At 46.6% G+C, this 21,269-nt stretch overlaps 1 protein-coding gene across 1 annotated transcript in view; it reads right to left on the reverse strand.

Moving 5' to 3' along the window:
- Nucleotides 1-21,269, reverse strand: part of LOC147117458 (rap guanine nucleotide exchange factor 5-like) — a 124,147-nt gene that overhangs the window by 41,733 nt on the left and 61,145 nt on the right. The window contains exons 2-3 of the mRNA XM_085988453.1: nucleotides 6,331-6,387; nucleotides 3,546-3,652 (exon numbers count right to left, since the gene is read on the reverse strand). Of these exons, the coding sequence (XP_085844579.1) occupies nucleotides 3,546-3,652; nucleotides 6,331-6,387 (164 nt within the window). The remainder of the gene's footprint in view (nucleotides 1-3,545; nucleotides 3,653-6,330; nucleotides 6,388-21,269) is intronic.

Consider the following 21,269-nt stretch of genomic DNA (forward strand, 5'->3'; position numbering starts at 1 on the left):
CCTTCTTGCCACTGTCCGGGCACAAGATCTCTCTTCTCTTTTCAAAAGCCTTAAGCAGCACCCTCAAAGCATGCTCTGAGAAGCGCTGCGCTCGTTCACGGGCCTTCTGCATGGCTTCAGGCGCTATTTGGGTCCACCAGCAGTGTTCAGGCCTAGCTGCAGGGCTCCACTATCCAGGGCGTGGCAGCAGACCAAGTCGACCCTTCCCCCTTTAAGAGCTGGCCGGCGTCAGGGTGTCTGCTGTCAATCAAAACATGACCGCACCTGCGCTGCGCCCGGCCTCGGCGTTATCAGTCCGCACCGCCGGCTTAGCGCCTAAAGATAGGAGTGCAACGCCAGTTTCAGCGCTCGCCCAAACTCCTTGGACAAATCTACTGAATTTCGGCGAAGTGGCCTACACTTTCCGGCGGGCGCTAACTTTAGCGCCCGCCCGACTTTAGCGCCCCAAAAGTGGCGCAACTGAATTTCTAGGCCGTGATATTTAGGTAGCAAACACATCCCATTGTGCAGATGATCAGAGCTCAGTCTGTATGAACATCAGATGCTATATCAGTCGCTCATGAAATCTAAATGAGAGGGTTAAAAATCTATTCTGTCACCAGCTTGCTCTACTGCACCTGTCTCTCCATCACCCACGTCCACCTCCTCTACACCTCCGACAATCTCGATAGCAGCCTCCTCAACGTTGGTTAAATGCACCAAGGAAGGTGGGCCTCCTCCTGTCCTCCCCCTCTCCCTCTTATTGAGGGCTCTCTTTTCCTGCAATGTGGGACACAAGTGGAGTTTGAGCGAAAATGTTGGAGTGAGTGTAGAGAATCCATAGCATAGATGCTTAGAGGGAGACAAAGATGGAGTGAGGTGCCAATACCAAGGGCCCTCCCTGTGCATTGTTAGTTGTTGTGTTGTTATCATTGCATAACAGTGAGAGCGAGTGTGAGGGGTGCATAATAGAATGGTGAAGTGATTCTGTACATAGCGAGGGATGGTTAAGGGTGCAAGGGGTGTAAGGGTAAGTTGGGATGTGAAGGAGTAGGTTGACAATGCAGAGTGCTGGTGATGAGATGAGATGGGAAGCAGATTGCAGGCAAGTGTGATGTTATACTCACTTTTGCTGAGCGTAGCAGGTCGTTGAACCTTTTCCTGCACTGAACCCAGGTGCGTGCACATGAAGACCTGGCGCTAACCTCCTCAGCAATTTGCAGCCAGGCTGCCTTGGTTTGCTGAAGAGGCTTCCTCCGTCCATTAGAGGGAACAGAACCTCCTGGTGCCCTCTAACTCCCTCCACAAGAGCATGGAGGGAGTCATCATCAAAGCAGGGAGAAGCCTTGGTTCTTGCAGCAGTCATCTCGCAAACAATACCACTGAGGAGCATCAGAAAGTGAATAAAACCCAAAGGCAGCATGGGCCCCTTAAATGCACCGGAATCGAAGATGTCAGCAGAGGCGAGCAGCAGACCCAAACCCACTGATTGGGCCGGGTAATGTGCACGGCGGGCTTAAAAAGCCCAGTTAACTCAAAATCGTTATTGCAGTGCGGCTGAAACCGGCAGCGGGACTGTAGCCCTCCGAACAGCCAACCCGACGCGAACCCGCCTCCGCTGGCAAAATCCAGCCCCTAGTAGCTTTGAGAGCATTAACGGTCACCACACAGTGTAGAATTGGAGTCACATGCAGGCCAGGCTTGGATAGTGATAGCAGGTACCTTTCCTGAAGGGCATTAGTGAACCAGTTGGGTTTTTATGACAATGCAGCAGGGATGCAAAGGCTGAAAATAACATTCCCTGGCTGGTTAGTAGCTCTAAGATAAATGAGATTAGTTCATATATTTTACAGGAATGCTTCTCATAAGTAAAATCAAACAAGTGCCAGCTATATTTTGTATTCTATAACTGAAAAACTTGTTACAACCTTAAGTGTGTAATATTGCTCTCAAGTTTAATATTCCTTCCGCAAGCATTACAACACTTTCTGTGCATTTGCTTTAATACTTTCCATTCTGCATCCTATGTCAGATCAAGCATTCCTAGATCAGTTACATTTGAAGTTAGAAGAAGGGTAAACTCCCTGCACTCTGCTCAAATAAAGTAGCCTGATTACTACTTTAAAAGAGCACCATACTGTGAGGGAAGACTCCCAGTGCAGAGCCTTCCTTGACAGGAGTGTGGATCAGATAATCGGACACAAGAGACAGCACATTTAATCCCTGATGCTCCCAATTTTCTTGTGATTAATTTTAATGACCTGAAACTTAGGAACATTGCAAATTGGGCCTGCTGCCCCCTGCCCCTAAATCTCTGATCTGCACTCTTGTTCCGGAGGCCCTGCACCAGGAACCTCACCTGGTAAAACCTAGGGATAGTGTTTCCACTTTGGGGGGGAAATCAGGAAACTGGGCACAAATTGCACTTGAAATTGCACTGTTTTTCTGAAATGAAGTTATAGTTCAAGTTTCTGCATAACTCATTTGTATAATCACAAACATAAAATCTTCCATGAACCAGCACAATCGGTCAGTGTAATAGAACGTAATCGTTTATTGTTTTCCTTTGTATTAAAAAAAATTCATTGATGTATTTAAGAGTGGTAACCTGGAGCAGCTATTTTAATGCAGCTGAAAATGGGTTTATCACTAAAAATAAGCATTTTTAATAAGAGTGCCTAATCCTCCAGTTGTGAGTAACCTGATTTTAAATCACAGAATATGACTTAGAAAACTATACTGAACCATTTACTAGTTTCATTCGTGTACACTAGTCAGTTCCTTAGTTAATTAAATATTTTTTAACATGCAAAAACTTTTAAAATGTGCCTACTAGTGCCTGTGCACCTAAAAAACTAGCTCAATTTGGAGAGCCTCCTCGAACAGCTGAAAATGGGCGCAATCGGTGGAAACCCGCCATCCTCGTTATTTCAATTTGGGAGCTTGGCCAGTTTTGTGGTTGGGACCGGCTTCAGGCGAAATGATTTTTAACCAGCGTGGCAGATGGCAGAAATTCGATTTACGTTTTAAAAGTACCTGATCTTTTGCGTGGGTTTGGCCTATTTAACCTATTTTGAGCTGGTAAAATGAACGCAAACTAACGGAAACACTACCCCAGACTCTTTGGTGCCAATTAGTGTTGCATGTTGAACAGTTTTGTGCTGAGTTTACTAGGAGTTAGGTTGAGATTGTATTGCTGAGCAAACTCGTATCACTTAGAACTCCAGCCCCACCAGGACTGTCTGCCGACCCATTCCCCTGGGCTTGATGTGAGACCAGGTTCCAAAGGTGCTCTATTGGTTTTATTATACAGAGTCTCTCACACTTACTTCTGTAACTCTTACTGTTTTCACTCAATTCGCTGGCTCCAAGCTAAAGGAATTACAACTATATTAAATCAGAGTTTTTATTTTTACCCCAACTAGTTGTGTTTATTCTTTCTACTATTGTAGATACTGCAAGCATGTGAGAACTTTATTTATTGTAATTTGCTCTGATAAAATATTGCCAAATATTTAGCTTCGATCTTCACAACCACCTCCATAGACTGATTTATTTTTACTTACTTGCATTTTCCTGTATTGGTCACACGATCTTTAACTAGATGAGGTGCCTGTGCTACAAACTTGTTTCTCAGTGCTCGCCCTGCACAGCAAATGGTCTCAGAATATATCTATGGCAGAGGAAAATAAAAAATTTGTTTTGGCTCCAGAATTTATCTCACATCTGTAACAACACAAGATGTCTAACATGTTTCAGAAAGCAATCTGATTTTTGGGATAAGCCCAAATTACATCTCATAATTATACCAGCCGCCACTCAAAATATGAATTTAAAAATTAGGATTAAACCAAACAAGACCCAGAAATGTCACCATCAGCATACTGCAGTTCCGGTGTGACGTATGCAACCACTTTGCCTGTTTGACGCACAAAGAGCTTTACCTTCCCTCCTTCAGATGGGTAACATTAAAGAAGTGTCCACCTTCTGTCTTTGTATCACCTACAGATGGGTGAATGAAACTCCGTGGGGGAGCATTTGCTGAGGATACAGCTATTGATGGGTGCCATCTTCTTTCAGCAGCACACACTTTGTGAAGACAGCGCAAGAGCTTCTTTGTTACTAAAAGTATTTTGAGCGTCGTTACTAAAATTTTCGACTTACAGACGGGGTAGAAATGAATCTCAACCCATTTTCGGGTCCAGACTCGATACTGTGCGACTAGCGCGCGCCAGAAGCAGGAGGCCCCAGGATCAATAGAAATTGATTCTCAGGCTTCTTCAGCATACTCGCCGCTGGTCGCCCTTCCACAGGCAACTCATTGAACAAAGACTTGAATTTCAGGCCACCTGCCTTGTTGGCCGCAGCCCTCAGGTAAGTCTCGGGAGGGAGGTTTGGAGCAGGCTCCAGGGGAGGGGCGATCGCGACGTCTCTGGAGCCAGAGGAGCACTCTGCTCTGCCGGTTCCACAGGGAGGTATTTTATAAATAATTTTTTCACAACCTATCTTCTGATGGCGGTCACCGGGGCCACTGCAGATTCCTGAGCGATGCCTGCCCTGCTCAGCGGAGGCAGATTTCTAAAAGGGTCCTCAACAGGTGTTAGGCCCTTCATTTACATAACTTTATTGAGTTTGTTGAAACCTGATTTAGTTTTTTTAATGAAGTAACAGAGCGTATTGATGAAGGTAGTGCAGTAGATGTATATATGGACTTCCAAAAGGCATTTGATAAAGTGTCTCATAACAGTCTTACTGGAAAATAGAAGCACATGGGATTAAAGGGACTGTGGTAACTTGGATACATAATTGGCAGTGGTGAATGAAAGTTTTTCTGACTGGAGAGAAGTATGCAGTGGGGGCCAAGGGATTGGTATTAGGGCCATTGCTTTTCTTGTTCTGTATAAATGACTTGGACTTGGGTATAGGGAGCGCACTTTCGAAGTTTATGGCAACGTAGTAAATAGTGAGCAGGTTAGTAGCAGACTTCAGGAGGACATAGACTAGTGAAATGGGCAGACTCATGGCAGATGCAATTTAATATGGATAAGTGTGAAGTGATGCACTTTGGGAAAAACAACATACTTGAAATGGTACTATTTTGAGGGGGTACAAGAGCAGAGGGACCTGGGACTGCATATTCACAAATCCTTGAAAGTGGCAGGGCAAGCTGATAAGACAATTAAGAACATATATGGAATACTTGGCTTTGTAAATAGACTGGTTAGGCCTCAGCTGGAGTATTGTGTACAATTCTGGGCACCACACTTTAGGCCCTTGAAAAGGTTACACAGGAGGTTTATCAGGATGATACCAGGGATGAGGGACTTCAGTTATGTGGGGAGATTGGAGAATCTGGGATTGTTCTCCTTAGAGCAGAATAGGTTAAGGGGATCCCTAATAGAGGTATTCTAAATGATGTGGGGTTTTGATAGAGCAAGTATGGAGAAATTGTTTCCTCTGGCAAGTGGGTTGATAACCAGAGCTCATAGATATAAAATAATTGGCAAAAGAATTAGAGGGGAAATGAGGAGAAATTATTTCATGCAAAGGGTTGTTGTGATCTGAACGCACTATCTGAAAGAGGAGTGGAATCAGATTCCATAGGAACTTTAAAAAGGAAAATTGGACATTTATTTGAAGAGAACTAATTTGCAGTGTTATAGGGAGAAAGTTGGGGTATGGGACTAAATTGAATAGTTCTTTCAAAGGCCGTTCCACTGCTAAGTTGAAATACTTTACACCAGTTTCACAGACACAATGCATATCAATTTCTACCCCAGCCTCTTGTTTCTGAATTGAATAACACTTATTTGCTTACAGGTGATTTAAACCAACATTTTTGAATCAATTTGAGGGAAAAATAAACCCTAAAAGTATGGCCTAAGGATGAGGCCAAACCTATGTAATGCATATGATGGGTGTTTCCACCAACTGCACTCAACTAGGGCCATGAGTTTGGCTATAATACATGAACCAGCTTGGAGCTTGAATCAAGCCAGTCTCCTTTACAAGTGCTGCGTCTGGACATTCCTGCAAACAGCCACATAGATCAGAGTTATGCTGTATTCAGTTATTCCATTTCTGAATTTGCATGGTATCTGTTTAATACTTAAATAACTTTTAGAATCACAATACTCCATTGAGAATTAGTGCGCACTAGACTGACAATTAGAGTACCCCATTTTAATGAATAATTAAAATTGATTGATTGTGGAATTGTTTTTCTTTACACTAATGGTATAAAACATTGTCATGTGCAATGGTCAGCTGATTATCACTTCTTGGTCATCTCCTGACACAGAGAGAGTGGGCCAAGCCGCCGCCTTCTGTAAACCCGTATCTGATTCTTACCTTTCTTTTGGAATCTGATGGTTGATATTCAGCATTCTTTTCCAAGTTGGCCATCTGCTAATGAAAGAATGTAACCATTATTATTGCATATCAGAAGAAGAAAATCTTCCAACTCTTATTCTGGTCATAATTAAACAAACCCCTTGGATGATAATAGAACTCATCAACATACCTATGTACTTCCTTTGCTCAGTTGAACGACCATGCTTTAAGTTGGTTTGAAATATGGAAAGTGTGTGAAAGCCTGCCCATTATAAGCGGTGGGGATTGTATTCCCCACAGCTTTAATGGGGTAGATCTTTGGTTTGACTTTGGGCAGTTTTTGGTCGGGTGGCATTCGGGCCACCCACGTGATGTCATCAGTTAGAGACCCAAGCCATTTTGATGGTCAGGCCTCATTTAAATTTAACTGGTGGACTGCCCTTGCATTTCCAGTGGTGACAGGCAGCCCGCTCAACTGGAGCTCCTCTGCTGACTGCTTTTATGTTCACACAGCAGCCACTTTCTTGCACATTACCATCAACCCTTGCTGCACACAACTTGCTGCTTCTCCCTCTCAGCATGCACACTATATGAACTGCCTCACACATCTGCACAACCTTGCACAAGATCACACACTAACAAACTCCCACTCAGTTTGCACCAGAGGCTGACTCACAACAACTAGGAGAGAACCAGAACCAGTGGAGGGCCTAACTCCATGAAGGCCCTTGCCCGGATGCAGGAGGAAGCAATAGAGATCATTGGAGCAGGCAGGTCAAGGACCTTGGCAATGGCGAGGCTGGAAGACATGCTCACCAGGTCGTCTGCCTATTTCTCTTAGTTTTGCTCTTTCCTAAACAATTACACATAGAAGGTAGCTCGCCAACCTGGTGCTGCAGTGCACTGCCACTCATCTGCTACTGCCTAGCCATGCTGACCCTAGACCCTCTCCCCTTTTTCTAGGTTAATTCCATAACTCAGACCATGATGAACATGACTCGAGAAGAACAAACCTCCTAAATAAGCACCAGCACTTGCTCCATCCCTCCCAAGCACCAGCACAGTAATCGGCACCCCGGGTGGGATGGATAACAAGGTAGCGGGCTCTGCACCTGGTCAGTCACCGAGCACAAATGCGCAGGAGCAGGGCTAATGGGAAGGACAGCCCAGGAGACAGGTCACCAGAGGGCGAGCTCAGATCATAATTCTGCTGGAGAGGCACCCATTTGAGCTTCAATCAAAGCTACAAGAGCTGGTGACACATGCTCTGCCGACTTTAGGGGCCCAACCTATAAAAGGCACCAGACCTGTTCAGGCAGCGAAAGCATTGTTGGAGCAGTCCAATGGCCTGCTCCTTGATGGCTCTAATGGTGTCATGTCTCAGGTTGTATCTCCACTCGGCCAATGAGCATAGGTTTCATAGATGTGTCATGAGCCAGGTCTAAAGTGGATAGCCCTTGTCCTCATACAGCTGGCCTCTGACTTGTTGTGCTGGGGCAAAGAGTGGGTGGGGGGATGGAGGACTGGTGCCGTATGTAGACAGCATGACAGCTGTCAGGAAAGCAGGCACAGAGCTGTGTGATACACTGTTAGTTCACTCACCAGTTGCATGTTATGGGAGTGGAAGCCTTTTCTGTTCATGAAGCCTGCGTATTGCGAGGAACCCTAATAGCTACATGGGTGCAGTCAATCACAGCCTAAACTTTGTTGGGGGGGGGTCTGCTATGGCAGCCAACCATACAGCCTTTTATTGCTGGCTTTTAGCATCCATGGTGAATGTTGTAAATTTATTGGCCTTGACAAAGAGGGCATCAAAGACCTGCTCGATCCAGGTATGGACTGCAGACTGACTAACATAACTGATTTCACCAGCTGCAGCCTGGAAAGAGCCCTAGGCAATAAAATTAAGGGCCATATTTACTTTCATTGCTGTAGGTAATGCATGGCCAGCTGGGTGTATGAGTTATGAGTCTTGATGTAAGAGGCTACACAGGTCGGTGACAGCCTCTACGGAGAAGTGATGCCTCCTGACGTGCTGTTCCTCGGAAAACTAAAGGTAACTGATGCTGGGCCTACAGGCCCTCCTGGAAGAGTAAGGGGGGGGCGATTTTCAGCAGTGCATTTAGGCGCTAAAGATCCTCCAAGGTGGCCAAGCTGGGGTCCTGAACTGAAACGCTAGTTTAGCCCGTGTTTAGCGCAAGACGCAATCTTGGTTAAGGAGTTGAAGCATGAGCTAGGAATGGCCACCCAGAGGCTTGTTAAGGGGCTGATTGCCAGTTAAAATGCCTGCTAGCTCTCATTAAGGAGGCTGCACGGCATTTTGGTGTCTAGCACTTGTCCTAACGCCCTCTCCTAACAGCGACCAGCTGTTTGGGAGTAAACAAGGTGTTGATGTGGATTTCAAGCCCTACCTAAAGGTATACTCACCATTTCATGTTCACTTACTGCTGGAGCTGTGAAGAGGACTGCATCCAAGAACCTGTGCACACTCTCTCTCGGTCACTGAGCCTTCCTGCAACGTGCTGCTATATGCCAGCCAGCTCAGTGGAAGTGGGTGTGAGGAGCTCATATAAACTGCTGCACGAAAATTGCATCTAATCAGCAGTTTATATGGGAGCGCTGTTGAATAATACTTTTGTTTTATTCAAACCATTGATTGTATTACTTTTACAACCCAAATTACACTTAGGCACAGTTTGCATCATCTAATGTTAGACTTTGGTTATTTTAACTTTTTTCTAAACTAAAGTAAGTTAAAGTAATAAGCCTGGAAGATATTGTGAGCAATGTTATTGTACAAGTGCTTAATGTGCTTGTATCAAGTCTTTCTGCTATTTTAATGGAGTCATTAACCATTTCATTTTAAATGATTAACACTTCTGTTATAGTGAAGAGAGCGATTAGATCTGAGCACATTAACAGTTGATACGATAACATAGTTCACAATAACTCCAAGCTAAAAAGTTTTCAAAACATTTACATTTCCTAACTCTCTTATAATTAATAATGTATCAGAAATTATTCAACTGAGAATTGTGTGAATAATTCAAAGTAAATGTACTAAATAATTAGGTATTACAGTGAATAGATTACTGTATCCTGAACATTCAAAATATAGAAAATAATGGTTTTGTAATATTTAGAAATTCTATCATATTTTGCACCGCCAATCTATTACCAAGTGAGATATATATATAATATATATATGTTGTATTTTCGTTAGACAGAATCTTGCCCTTCCTTTGAATAATTAATAGCAGCCCTATAATTGAGTTCAGGACTTATTTTCATTTATTCCACCCCAACCAACTCCCGGAGGTAAGCGCTCTCCCTGCTCCAGGCGGCCCGCTCCCGCTACCGGAGCTTTTACATCTCCGACGATGTGTTCGGCGAGTCGGGCGGAGGCAGCGCAGCAGCAGCAAGCAGCAGCAGCAGCGACGACGACCCGCTACAGCACGTCAGCTGGCAGCTCTTCGGCGGGAAGCTCGCAGTCCGGCTGGGGGGAGGGGGAGCCGGGCAAGGCGGCCAGAGGCCGGACCATGAGCGGGAGAAGCAGGCCCCGGGCCGTCGGACACTACATCGTGGAGCCGGCAACAGTGAGGAGGAGGTCGCGGTGACCGGAGCTTATACATCTCCGACGATGTGTTCGGCGAGTCGGGCGGAGGCAGCGCAGCAGCAGTAAGCAGCAGCAGCAGCGACGATGACCCGCTACAGCACGTCGGCCGGCAGCTCCTCAGCGGGAAGCTCGCAGTCCGACTGGGAGGAGGGGGAGCCAGGCATGGTGGCCAGAGGCCGGACCGTGAGCGGGAGAAGCAGGCCACCACATTGTGGAGCCGGCAACAGTGAGGAGGAGGCCGCGGTGACGGGGTGGACGGAGTGGCTGAAGGACATCGCGTTCCCACTGCCATTAGATGCCATTAAATTGACTTTTTCAGAACACGGCGCTGGAGAATAACTGATGTGTCTCTGTGAGCTCCCACAGCTTTATTGTGGGAGTGATTGGGGAGTAAGCATTCCATTGTACTAGTTACATATGGCAAATAAAATATCTTGAATCTTGAATCTTGAATCTCTCCCACCCCTACTCCACATACAAACACAATTCTGAACTTTTTCTTAAGAGGCTTCTAACAATTAAAAAGCCATTTTTTCCTCATTTGTTTTCACCTATTTTAAGATGACAGCGATGCTCAAAGTAGCCATAATAATGGAACAATAGTCCATTGCTTCTTTCTGTGATTCATGTTGGTGTTTATTCACATCAGCTTTTTCCTTAAAATTTACGACTAGAGGAAGTTATTCGCCAAAGTTACATTTTTTAAATCTGTGTTGCTATTGTAGATAAAGACCTCCCAAAACCCAGGTCACTTTTCCTTTCAATGTATTTTTATTCATTTTATTATGTACTAGAATTTATATTTGAGATAACTAATGAACTTAAAAGCCGATGTAAATGTGGCAACTTTCAGTTTCCTAATTTTTTTAAACTCTTGCTCTGAATTCAGTGTTGAACTTTCTTACTAGCATTCTTTTAAAGGAGTCTTGGGATTGTGCCATACACCAATCTGCCTGACTCTGGAGAAGATGCATGAAATGATGCTGCTGAATAGGATGAGGAAATACTGAGGACACCAGTTATTGTACCTCTCAGCTTGTCTGTCAAAAAGTAATAATGAGTGTTTTACTCACCTTGGGGAGCAGAATTGCTCTGGTTGCGATGTACAGTGTGTGTAGTGACCAGACCAATTCTTCCTCCGTGGGCTGCTAGTTTCCGCAGAGAACATTTGACAGTGAATCGTGTTGCAATGCTATCACTCTAAAGAAGCCAGGCACCTTTTGCAGTGACTTTACTGCAATGTAATGGAGATTTAGATTGCATTTCCCAGTCAGTGAGAACTGTGACTGGTGCAATAACAATAGCATGATATAACAGTAATGTGCAAAGAAAAGTGACAATATGCAGTAATTAACAGCACTCCTAAATGTAATAACATCTGGATTTTATATAGCAATTTATCACATCATGACATCTCAAGGACTTCACACGCTAAATTACTTTGTAAGTACAGTGACTGTTGCGTAGTAAACATGGCAGCCATTTATCACCAGCAATGTTTCACAAGCAGCATACACGGCAATCACGAAAACTTGCAAAAGCTGATCAACAGCTTCAGAACAGCTGAGAACTCAAAAGCAGTTCTGAATATAAATCCAGGACGCATGACAGCAAGGAGTTAGACTGAGAATTCAGTGGATAATGGGCTTAACAGGACTTAAGTTGAAGGTATACCCAACATTCCATCACTTTTATTAAATTTAGAAGTTACTGAAGGGGAAAAGAGTGCTGAAGGCATGAGAATTATTTTCTGTGGGGATATGTGTCAGTTTCCCAGAATACATAGATCTTTGATACCTGATTTGGTGTGTATTTTTGCACTTTTGAGCCTACTGTAATTCAAAGTGTGAATCTCTGTATTTTAATTCAGTAAACCTATTACCTCTCCAACCTACTCCCTATATTGGGCCACATTTTGCTGAAAAAATAACAACGCACGCCATTATTAATGCACAAATCAGCCAGCAACTTATAACGAGGAAGAGATACCCCGTGAATTGCAAATCACTGCAAGTTGCAGGTCGATTTTTTTTTATTCGTTCCTGGGATGTGGGCGTCACTGGTAAGGCCAGCATTTATTGCCCATCCCTAATTGCCCTTGAGAAGGTGGTGGTGAGCCGCCGCCTTGAATTGCTACAGTCCATGTGGTGAAGGTACTCCCACAGTGCTGTTAGGGAGAAACGTCACAGGCCATCTGCTTCGGCTGACCCTAGAATTGTGCTCAGACAATAACACAATTTCTGGACTTGAATCTACAATACAAATAATCCAGTCTTTCATGACACATAGGGCTAAAAATTCGGTATCGCCGCGCCAGGTCTTTAGTGCCCGAAATTTTGCGCTCGCCCGGATTCCCGTAGCGCCCGCCTGAAATTCAGTTGCGCCGCCCCAAGACGGAGGCGGGCGCTATTGCAGGGTTTGGCCGCCTCGTTTGGGGCGATGAAAGTCAGTTTCAGGCGTCCAGCTGCCGCTGCGGCACCCGATGCGATGCGGCAGGCTGGGGTACTGCAGGCCTCCTCCTTCTCTTAAGGAGGAGCTGCCTGCAGCCGTGAGATCGCCGCTGGATTCCCCCGGCAAATGAGCCCGGCACCACGGAGAAGTGCCGGGCTCGCAGGAGTCAGACACCAATGCCGCGGGGGGGGTGGTGCAGGAGTCCGGGGAGGGAGGTGCGGCCAGGCGGCCGCCGGGAAAGCGGCCGGCCGCCCCTCCACCTTTATGCGCCGGCCTCTCGGAGCTGCAAGGCACCGTTTTTCAAACGCTGTTTGCGGCCGCTACGGGCGAGGCGGCCGCAACTGAATTTGGCCATCGGCACGGAATAGCATTGGAACCGGGACGCTGCGCACACCGATGACGTCATCGGTGCCGGCGCAGCGCTACCGGCTAACGCCGATGTTAGGGACCAACTGAATTTCGGGCGCTAAAAAACTTCCGGCGCAAACCACTCTATAGCCAATAAGTGGGCGCAAACGCGACTGAATTTCTAGGCCATAGGTCCTGAATAGCATTTGCTCAATTTGCAAAAGCTTGAAGCAAGTCACAATCTAGGGAAAAGCGGGTACTCCCAATCCTTCTTCCCAGCATGTAGGCCCTACAATAAGAAAGAAAGATTGCATTTATATAGCGCCTTTCATGACCACCGGATGTCCCAAAGTGGTACAGCCAATGAAGTACTTTTTAAAGTGTAGTTACTGTTGTAATGTAGGAAATGCAGCAGCCAATTTGCACAGAGCAGGCTCCCTCAAACAACAATGTGATAATGACCGTATAATGGCCCAGAAATTCGGGCCGGGGGCTTCCCGCGGGTGCAAGCCCCCGACCTGCATTTACCTTGTGCGCCGGCCGTTGAGCTGTGGGCCCCTGTGGAATTCCGATCCGGGGCCTGGTCCAGCTGCCGGCGCGCAGTGCTTGCATATCCCAGGGGCGCAGTTAGTTCGATGTGTCCCCTGGGATCACGTGGGCCATGGGTAGCCAATCGGAGCAGGGAATGCTCCATTCATAAGTCTGACAGGAAGTGCTGTCAAACTTAGAAATACTACGGGCCCCTTCTTCTTACAAAACATCACTAAATCTTCAAATAAATTTTTTTTAAATCACATTTTTTAAACAAACTATAAATGAAATGAAATAACTATTTTAAACAATAATTTAAATTTTTGAAAAAAATAATTTTATTTTCTAACGGGGCTAAAAATAAACTTACCTTGCTTTAAAGTATTTAAAAATAATAAACCTGTGGAAAAAATGTTTTAATTTTAATTAATTCACCACTTACCTTGTAAAAAGCAGGCCTTACACCTACTTTTTACATTTCTAACTTCTGCAGACTTACCCTCCTGGGAAAACCTGTAAAAAAAAATGAAGTTCGATGTGCACGCGCAGCCTCCCCCGCGCACGTGTTCGACCTCTGAACCCCTGCTTTCAGGGGAACGGAAGTGCCGATTTCCTGCGCAGTGCGTGCAGGAAACCGGCACTTCCATTGGGCCTACGGGTGAGTACCCCGTGCGTACTCACCCGTGGAGACCCGAATTTCTGGGCCGTTAATATGTTTTAGTGATGTTGATTAAGAGATAAATATTGGCCAAGAAACTGGGGATAACTCCCCTGCTCTTCTTTGAAATAGTGCCATGGGATCTTTTATGTCCACCTGTGAGAGCAGACAGGGTTTCAGTTTAACATCTCATCTGAAAGACGGCACCTCCAACAGTGCAGCACTCCCTCAGTACTGCACTGGAGTGTCAGGCTAGACCTTTATGCTCAAGTCTCTGGAGGGGGACTTGAACCAACCAACCTTCTGACTTAGAGGCAAGGGTGCTACCAACTGAGCCACTGCTGACACTGACACACCAGCATAATTGCTGCTAAAGCATAGACGTAGCCCATGAAACTGAAATACAAAATGTACTTTTATATCATGACGCATCAGATAATTAGTAATAAGAGTATAAGAATTTTTAGGACCAAGAGAATGTCATTAGTTTCAATGAGTACATCCCGTTTACAGAGAAAAGTGTTCTACTATAGAAAGGTTGTTGAGGCCATAGAAAGGGTACAGAAGAGATTTACTAAAACAATATCGGAAATTAGAGGCTTTAATTGTGAGAAGGGATTGGAGAAACTGAAGCAGATAAGACTAAGGGAAGATCTGATAATGGTGTTCAAAATTATGAGGGGTTGTGACAGGTAAATCAGGAAAGACTATTTCCACTGGTTATGTATCATTACCTAAAGAATAAAAGACAGGGCCAGATGATTTATTTTATGCAAAGGATTATTAGGATATAGAATATCCTTCCAGAAACAGCAAGCAGAATTTCTTGTTTTATTCACGAGATTTGGGCATCGCTGGCAAGGTCAGCACTTCTTGCCCATCCCTAATTACCATTGAGAAGGTGATGGTGAACCGCCTTCCTCAACAACTGCAGTCCGTGTGGTGAAGGTGCTCCAACAGTACTGTTATGTAGGGAGTTCCAGGACTTTGACCCAGCAATGATGACGGAACGGCGATATATTACCAAGTCAAGATGGTGTGTGACTTGGAGGGGAACTTGCAGGTGGCGGTGTTCCCATATACCTGCAGCCCTTGTCCTTCTAGGTGGTAGAGTTCACGGGTTTGGGAGGTGCTGTCGAAGAAGCCTTGGTGAGATTCTGCAGTGCATCTTGTAGATGGTACACACTGCAGCCACGGTGCATCAATGGTGGAGGGAGTGAATGTTTAAGGTGGTGGATGGGGTGCGAATCAAGTGGGCTGCTTTTTCCTGGATGGTGTTGAGCTTCTTGAGTGTTGTTGGAGCTGCACTCATCCAGGCAAGTGGAAGGTATTCCATCACAGTACTGATTTGTGCCTTGTAGATGGTGGAAAGACTTTGGAGAGTCAGGAGGTGAGTCTCACGCCGCAGAATACCTAGCCTCTGACTTGCTCTTGTAGACACAGTATTTATGTGGCTGGTCCAGTTAAGTTTCTGCTCAATGGTGACCTCCAGGATGTTGATGGTGGGGGATTCGACGATGATAATTGTAGTGTATGTGCCTTTAAGTCAGAACTACTTTTACAGCTCCTGTATACTGTAGTACCGGCAGTGACCACACCTGTATATAAGCTTTGCGCATGCCTCTGTACCCCCAGTCTTGAGACTACCCTCCTCCAGTAAAGACCTGTTTATTGTTAATGTACAGCATCCGTGTGATTATTTAATAACAGCATATCCACTGAACCATGGATCCAACAGTGGCAACGAGTGTCGATTCGAATCTACCGGCAACATAAAAAAAATAAAAAATAGTCGAGGCCAGGAACACGGGCGTCGACCACGAGCAACCGCCCAGCAGTCAGGCAGAGATTGAACTTCACAGGGGAGGCTGTGGAGAGCCGGGCTTGGTTCCCCAGCCACGACGAGCAGCAAGAGACCAACGACAGGTCCAGCGCAGACCCTTCCCGAGCAGCGGCGGCTGGAGCCGACTGACGGTGGAGAGAAAGCCAAGCAGCGTTGACGGGGTAAGACAGAGGGTGAAGAGCGCAGGGTGCAGCCGGGGGTTGAACACCGAGCGGCGTCGAGCAAAAGAAAACAAACCGGAGAGAGAGAGGGTAGAGAAACAGCCGGGTTCTAGACTGAGCGGCGTCGAAAAATATAAAAAGAAGAACGCGCAGAGCACAGCCAGGGCTCACGGGTGGAACAGGGTCCGCGGGGCGAAGAAAGGGGAGCGCGGGAGACGCCATTGAGTCACGGAGAAGAAGAAAGAGCGCGGGAGACGCCATTTTTAGAAGCCGCAGCAGAGAAGAAGGGCGAGCGCGGGAAGGAAGGAAAGCGCGGGAGACGCCATTTTGTGCCAGCGGAGAAGAAGGGGAAGCACGGGAGGCGCCATTTTTGAAAGTTAACTCACACCCAAGGATGCCGAAGAGTGGCAGTATCTCTACGTTCGACAATGAAGTCGAAGATTGGGCGACATATGTGGAACGTATTGAGGTGTACTGCAGGGCGAATGAAGTGCCAGATGCTAATAAAGCACTGGTTCTGTTAAATTCCATGGGTGCAAAAACTTAAGGGTTACTGCGAAATCTAATAACCCCAGAGAAGCCGGTAAACAAGAATTTCGAAAGCATAGTAGAAATCCTACAGGACCACTTACACCCCACACCGCTGCTGATAGCAGAACGATTTAAGTTCCATAAAAGGAACCAACACAAAGACGAAAGCAATGCTGAGTACCTAACGGAACTGCGCAAGCTATCGAAACACTGCCAGTTTGGAGCAGGACTAGCATATACGTTAAGGGACAAGTTTGTGTGTGGGCTACAAAGTGAAGGAACCCAGAAACGGCTTCTATCAGAAAAGGACCTTACGCTGGACAAAGCTTTCAGTATGGCAGTATCACACGAAGCAGCCGCAAGGGGCGCTGCAGAGATACAACGGAGACCGCAAGAATATGGCACCAATGAAATGTCCTATGGAACAGGGAAGTGCTATCGCTGCGGCAGAACAACACATGACCAGAAAGATTGTTGGTTCAAGGACCAAGTGTGCAGACAGTGTGGGAAAGCAGGACACACAGCAAGAGTCTGCAGGTCTGGGAAGAAAACCAACAGTAAGAAATCTCCACAGGAGAAGTACAAAAAGGTACACCAGGTGATGGACAGTGGTTCAGACGAACAGAAAAGTGACACAGACTCCGGAATCAAGGAGCTGGGTTGTCTGAAACTACATAACGTAACCGAAATGGAGGATCACCAGACTATCTGGGTTACACTCAAGATAGACGGAGTCCAAGTGAAAATGGAATTGGACACAGGGTCAGCGCTAACAGTCATAAATCAAAGAGACGGCGGGAATCCTGAGCGGCAGAGCGGGGTATAAAAGTCCCCAGAGACCAGGTAAGGCCTCAGAGCGTCGGCGGGAAACCTGAGCGGCAGAGCGGGGTATAAAAGGCCCCAGAGACCAGGTAAGGCCTTACAGCATCGGCGGGAAACCTGAGCGGCAGAGCGGGGTATAAAAGTCCCCAGAGACCAGGTAAGGTCTCACAGCGTCGGCGGGAAACCTGAGCGGCAGAGCGGGATATAAAAGTCCCCAGAGACCAGGTAAGGCCTCACAGCGTCGGCGGGAATCCTGAGCGGCAGAGCGGGGCTATAAAAGACCCAGAGACCAGGTAAGGCCTCACAGCATCGGCGGGAATCCTGAGCGGCAGAGCGGGGCTATAAAAGACCCAGAGACCAGGTAAGGCCTCACAGCATCGGCGGGAATCCTGAGCGGCAGAGCGGGGCTATAAAAGCCCCAGAGACCAGGTAAGGCCTCACAGCATCGGCGGGAATCCTGAGCGGCAGAGCGGGGCTATAAAAGCCCCAGAGACCAGGTAAGGCCTCACAGCATCGGCGGGAATCCTGAGCGGCAGAGCGGGGCTATAAAAGTCCCCAGAGACCAGGTAAGGCCTCACAGCGTCGACGGGAATCCTGAGCGGCAGAGCGAGGTATAAAAGTCCCCAGAGACCAGGTAAGGCCTCAGTGCGTCGGCAGGAAACCTGAGCGGCAGAGCGGGGCTATAAAAGACCCCAGAGACCAGGTAAGGCCTCAGAGCGTCGGCAGGAAACCTGAGCGGCAGAGCGGGGTATAAATGGCCCCAGAGACCAGGTAAGGCCTCAGTGCGTCGGCGGGAAACCTGAGCGGCAGAGCGGGGTATAAAAGTCCCCAGAGACCAGGTAAGGCCTCACAGCGTCGGCGGGAAACCTGAGCGGCAGAGCGGGGTATAAAAGTCCCCAGAGACCAGGTAAGGTCTCACAGCATCGGCGGGAAACCTGAGTGGCAGAGCGGGGTATAAAAGTCCCCAGAGACCAGGTAAGGTCTCACAGCATCGGCGGGAAACCTGAGTGGCAGAGCGGGGTATAAAAGTCCCCAGAGACCAGGTAAGGCCTCACAGCGTCGACGGGAAACCTGAGCGGCAGAGCGGGGTATAAAAGTCCCCAGAGACCAGGTAAGGTCTCACAGCATCGGCGGGAAACCTGAGTGGCAGAGCGGGGTATAAAAGTCCCCAGAGACCAGGTAAGGCCTCACAGCGTCGGCGGGAAACCTGAGCGGCAGAGCGGGGTATAAAAGTCCCCAGAGACCAGGTAGGCCACAGAGCGTCGGCGGGAAACCTGAGCGGCAGAGCGGGGTATAAAAGTCCCAGAGACCAGGTGAGGTCTCACAGCGTCGGCGGGAAACCTGAGCGGCAGAGCGGGGTATAAAAGCCCCCAGAGACCAGGTAGGCGTACCAATCTCCAGTCTCTGAACTCGGAGGGAAGGAGAGAGGTAAAAAGTAATCCAAGTGTGACGTCACCAGAAAGCGGGTAAGTGATTGGTTGGTAAGTATTTCTCCCTTTTAAGCTTAAATCTCTTTGGTTTATAGTTCTAAGGTGTGATATTCACCATCTAGAATCGGGGCAGAGGATATTTAAGAATAATATTAATAAATTTAATTAATTACATAGAATGGGAGATCAGGCGATGTGTTGCTGCTGCAATATGTGGGAGCTGGTGAACACCATTGATGCTCACGGTGATCACATTTGCAGTAAGTGTTGGCTGCTCGAGGAATTCCGGCTCCGTGTTGAAGAGCTGGAGTCCGAGCTTCAAATACTGAGACACATCAGGGACGGGGAGAGTTACCTGGACTCGGTGTATCACGAGGTAGTCACACCAATTAGATTAATTAATGCAGATGTAGTCCGTGGCCAGGGTCAGGATGGTGTGACTAGAAGTGAGGCAGATACGGGGATCCAGGAGGTAGTGTTGGAGGAGCCGCAGCCCTTGCTCTTGTCCAACAGGTTTGAGGCTCTTACTCCCTGTGGGGACAGGAGCAGGGACTGCAGGGAGGATGAGCAACCTGGCCACAGCACCGTGGAGCAGGGGGCCATTCAAGTGGGGGGAGTTAAAAGAAATGTTGTAGTGGTAGGGGATAGTATCGTTAGGGGGATAGATCGAGTTCTTTGCAGCCGAGAGCGAGAGTCCCGAAGGCTGTGTTGCCTGCCCGGTGCCAGGGTTAAGGACATCTCCTCTGGGCTGGAGAGAAACTTGGAGTGGGAGGGGGAGGATCCAGTTGTCGTGGTCCATGTTGGTACCAACGACATAGATAGGACAAGGAAGGAGGTTCTGCTGAGGGAGTTTGAGCAGCTAGGGGCCAAATTAAAAAGCAGAACCACAAGGGTAATAATCTCTGGATTATTACCTGAGCCACGAGCGAATTTGGCTAGGACAAATAAAATTAGAGAGTTAAATGCGTGGCTCAAAGACTGGTGTGGGAGAAATGGGTTTTGCTTCCTGGGACATTGGCACCAGTACTGGGGCAGGAGGGAGCTGTTCCATCGGGACGGGCTTCACTTGGCCAGTGCTGGGACTAGAGTCCTGGCGGATCATATAACTAGGGCTGTAGAGAGGGCTTTAAACTAACTAGTGGGGGGGAGGTTCCTAGAGAGCAAATAATAAAAATGACAACAGAGAAGGTCATAGACTTAGGTAGCAGTGGGGAAATTAAAAACCAGAGCGTGTCAGGAAGGGGCAGAAGTTATGGAGTAAAAGGTAAAGTAATAAAAAGGGCAAAAGCAGGAACTAAGTGTCACAAAACATCTTTGAAAGTTCTCTATCTGAATGCACGTAGCATTCGTAACAAAATAGACGAGTTAATGGCACAAATAACTACATATGGGTATGATCTTGTGGCCATTACAGAAACATGGCTGCAGGGTGACAATGCCTGGGAATTAAACATACCAGGTTATTTAACGATCAGGAAGGACAGGCAGGAAGGAAGGGGAGGTGGGTGGCTATGTTAATAAAGGAAAGAATCACTGTAATACAGAGAAATGATATTGGGTCAAAAGATCTGGATAATGAAACAGTTTGGGTGGAGGTAAGGAATAATAAGGGGAAAAAAACACGAGTGGGCGTAGTCTATAGGCCTCCGAACAGTGGCAACTCTGTTGGACTGAGTATCAATCAGGAAATAGTTGAGGCTTGTAATAAGGGAACATCTATAATTATGGGGGATTTTAACTGTCATATTAATTGGACAAATCAAATTGGGCAGGGCTGCCTTGAGGATGAGTTCATTGAGTGTATTAGGGATGGGTTTCTTGAGCAGTATGTAACTGAACCGACCAGGGGGCAAGCAACCTTAGATCTGGTCCTGTGTAACGAGACGGGATTAATTAAAAATGTCCTAGTAAAGGATCCCCTTGGAATGAGTGACCATAACATGGTTGAATTCCATATTCAATTAGAGGGTGAGAAGGTTGGATCTCAAACAAGCGTGCTAAGCTTGAATAAAGGAGACTATGAAGGTATGAGAGCGGAATTGAGTAGAGTGGATTGGGAAAATAGATTAAAGTGTAAGACAATACATGATCAGTGGTGTACATTTAAGGAGTTATTTTACAACTTCCAAAAAAAATATATTCCACTGAGAAGAAAAGGGTGTAAAAGAAAAGACAGCCATCCGTGGCTAAGTAAAGAAATTAAGGATAGCATTCGACTAAAAACAAGGGCATATAAGGTAGCCAAATCTAGTGGGAGGATAGAGGATTGGGAAAACTTTAAAAGACAGCAAAAAATAACAAAAAGATTGATTAAGAAAGGGAAGATAGATTATGAAAGTAAATTAGCAAAAAATATAAAAACAGATAGTAAGAGTTTTTATAGTTATATAAAAAGAATAAGGGTGGCTAAAGTAAATGTTGGTCCCTTAGAGGATGAGACCGGGAAATTAATGGTGGGAAATATGGAGATGGCAAAAACACTGAATGAATATTTTACATCAGTCTTTACAGTAGAAGACACTAAGAATATCCCAACACTGGACAAACAGGGGGCTAAAGGGGGGGA

Source organism: Somniosus microcephalus, chromosome 5 (assembly GCF_052327205.1).
Source record: "Somniosus microcephalus isolate GS21.2 chromosome 5, FLI_Smic_1.0, whole genome shotgun sequence".
Taxonomy (NCBI): domain Eukaryota; kingdom Metazoa; phylum Chordata; class Chondrichthyes; order Squaliformes; family Somniosidae; genus Somniosus; species Somniosus microcephalus.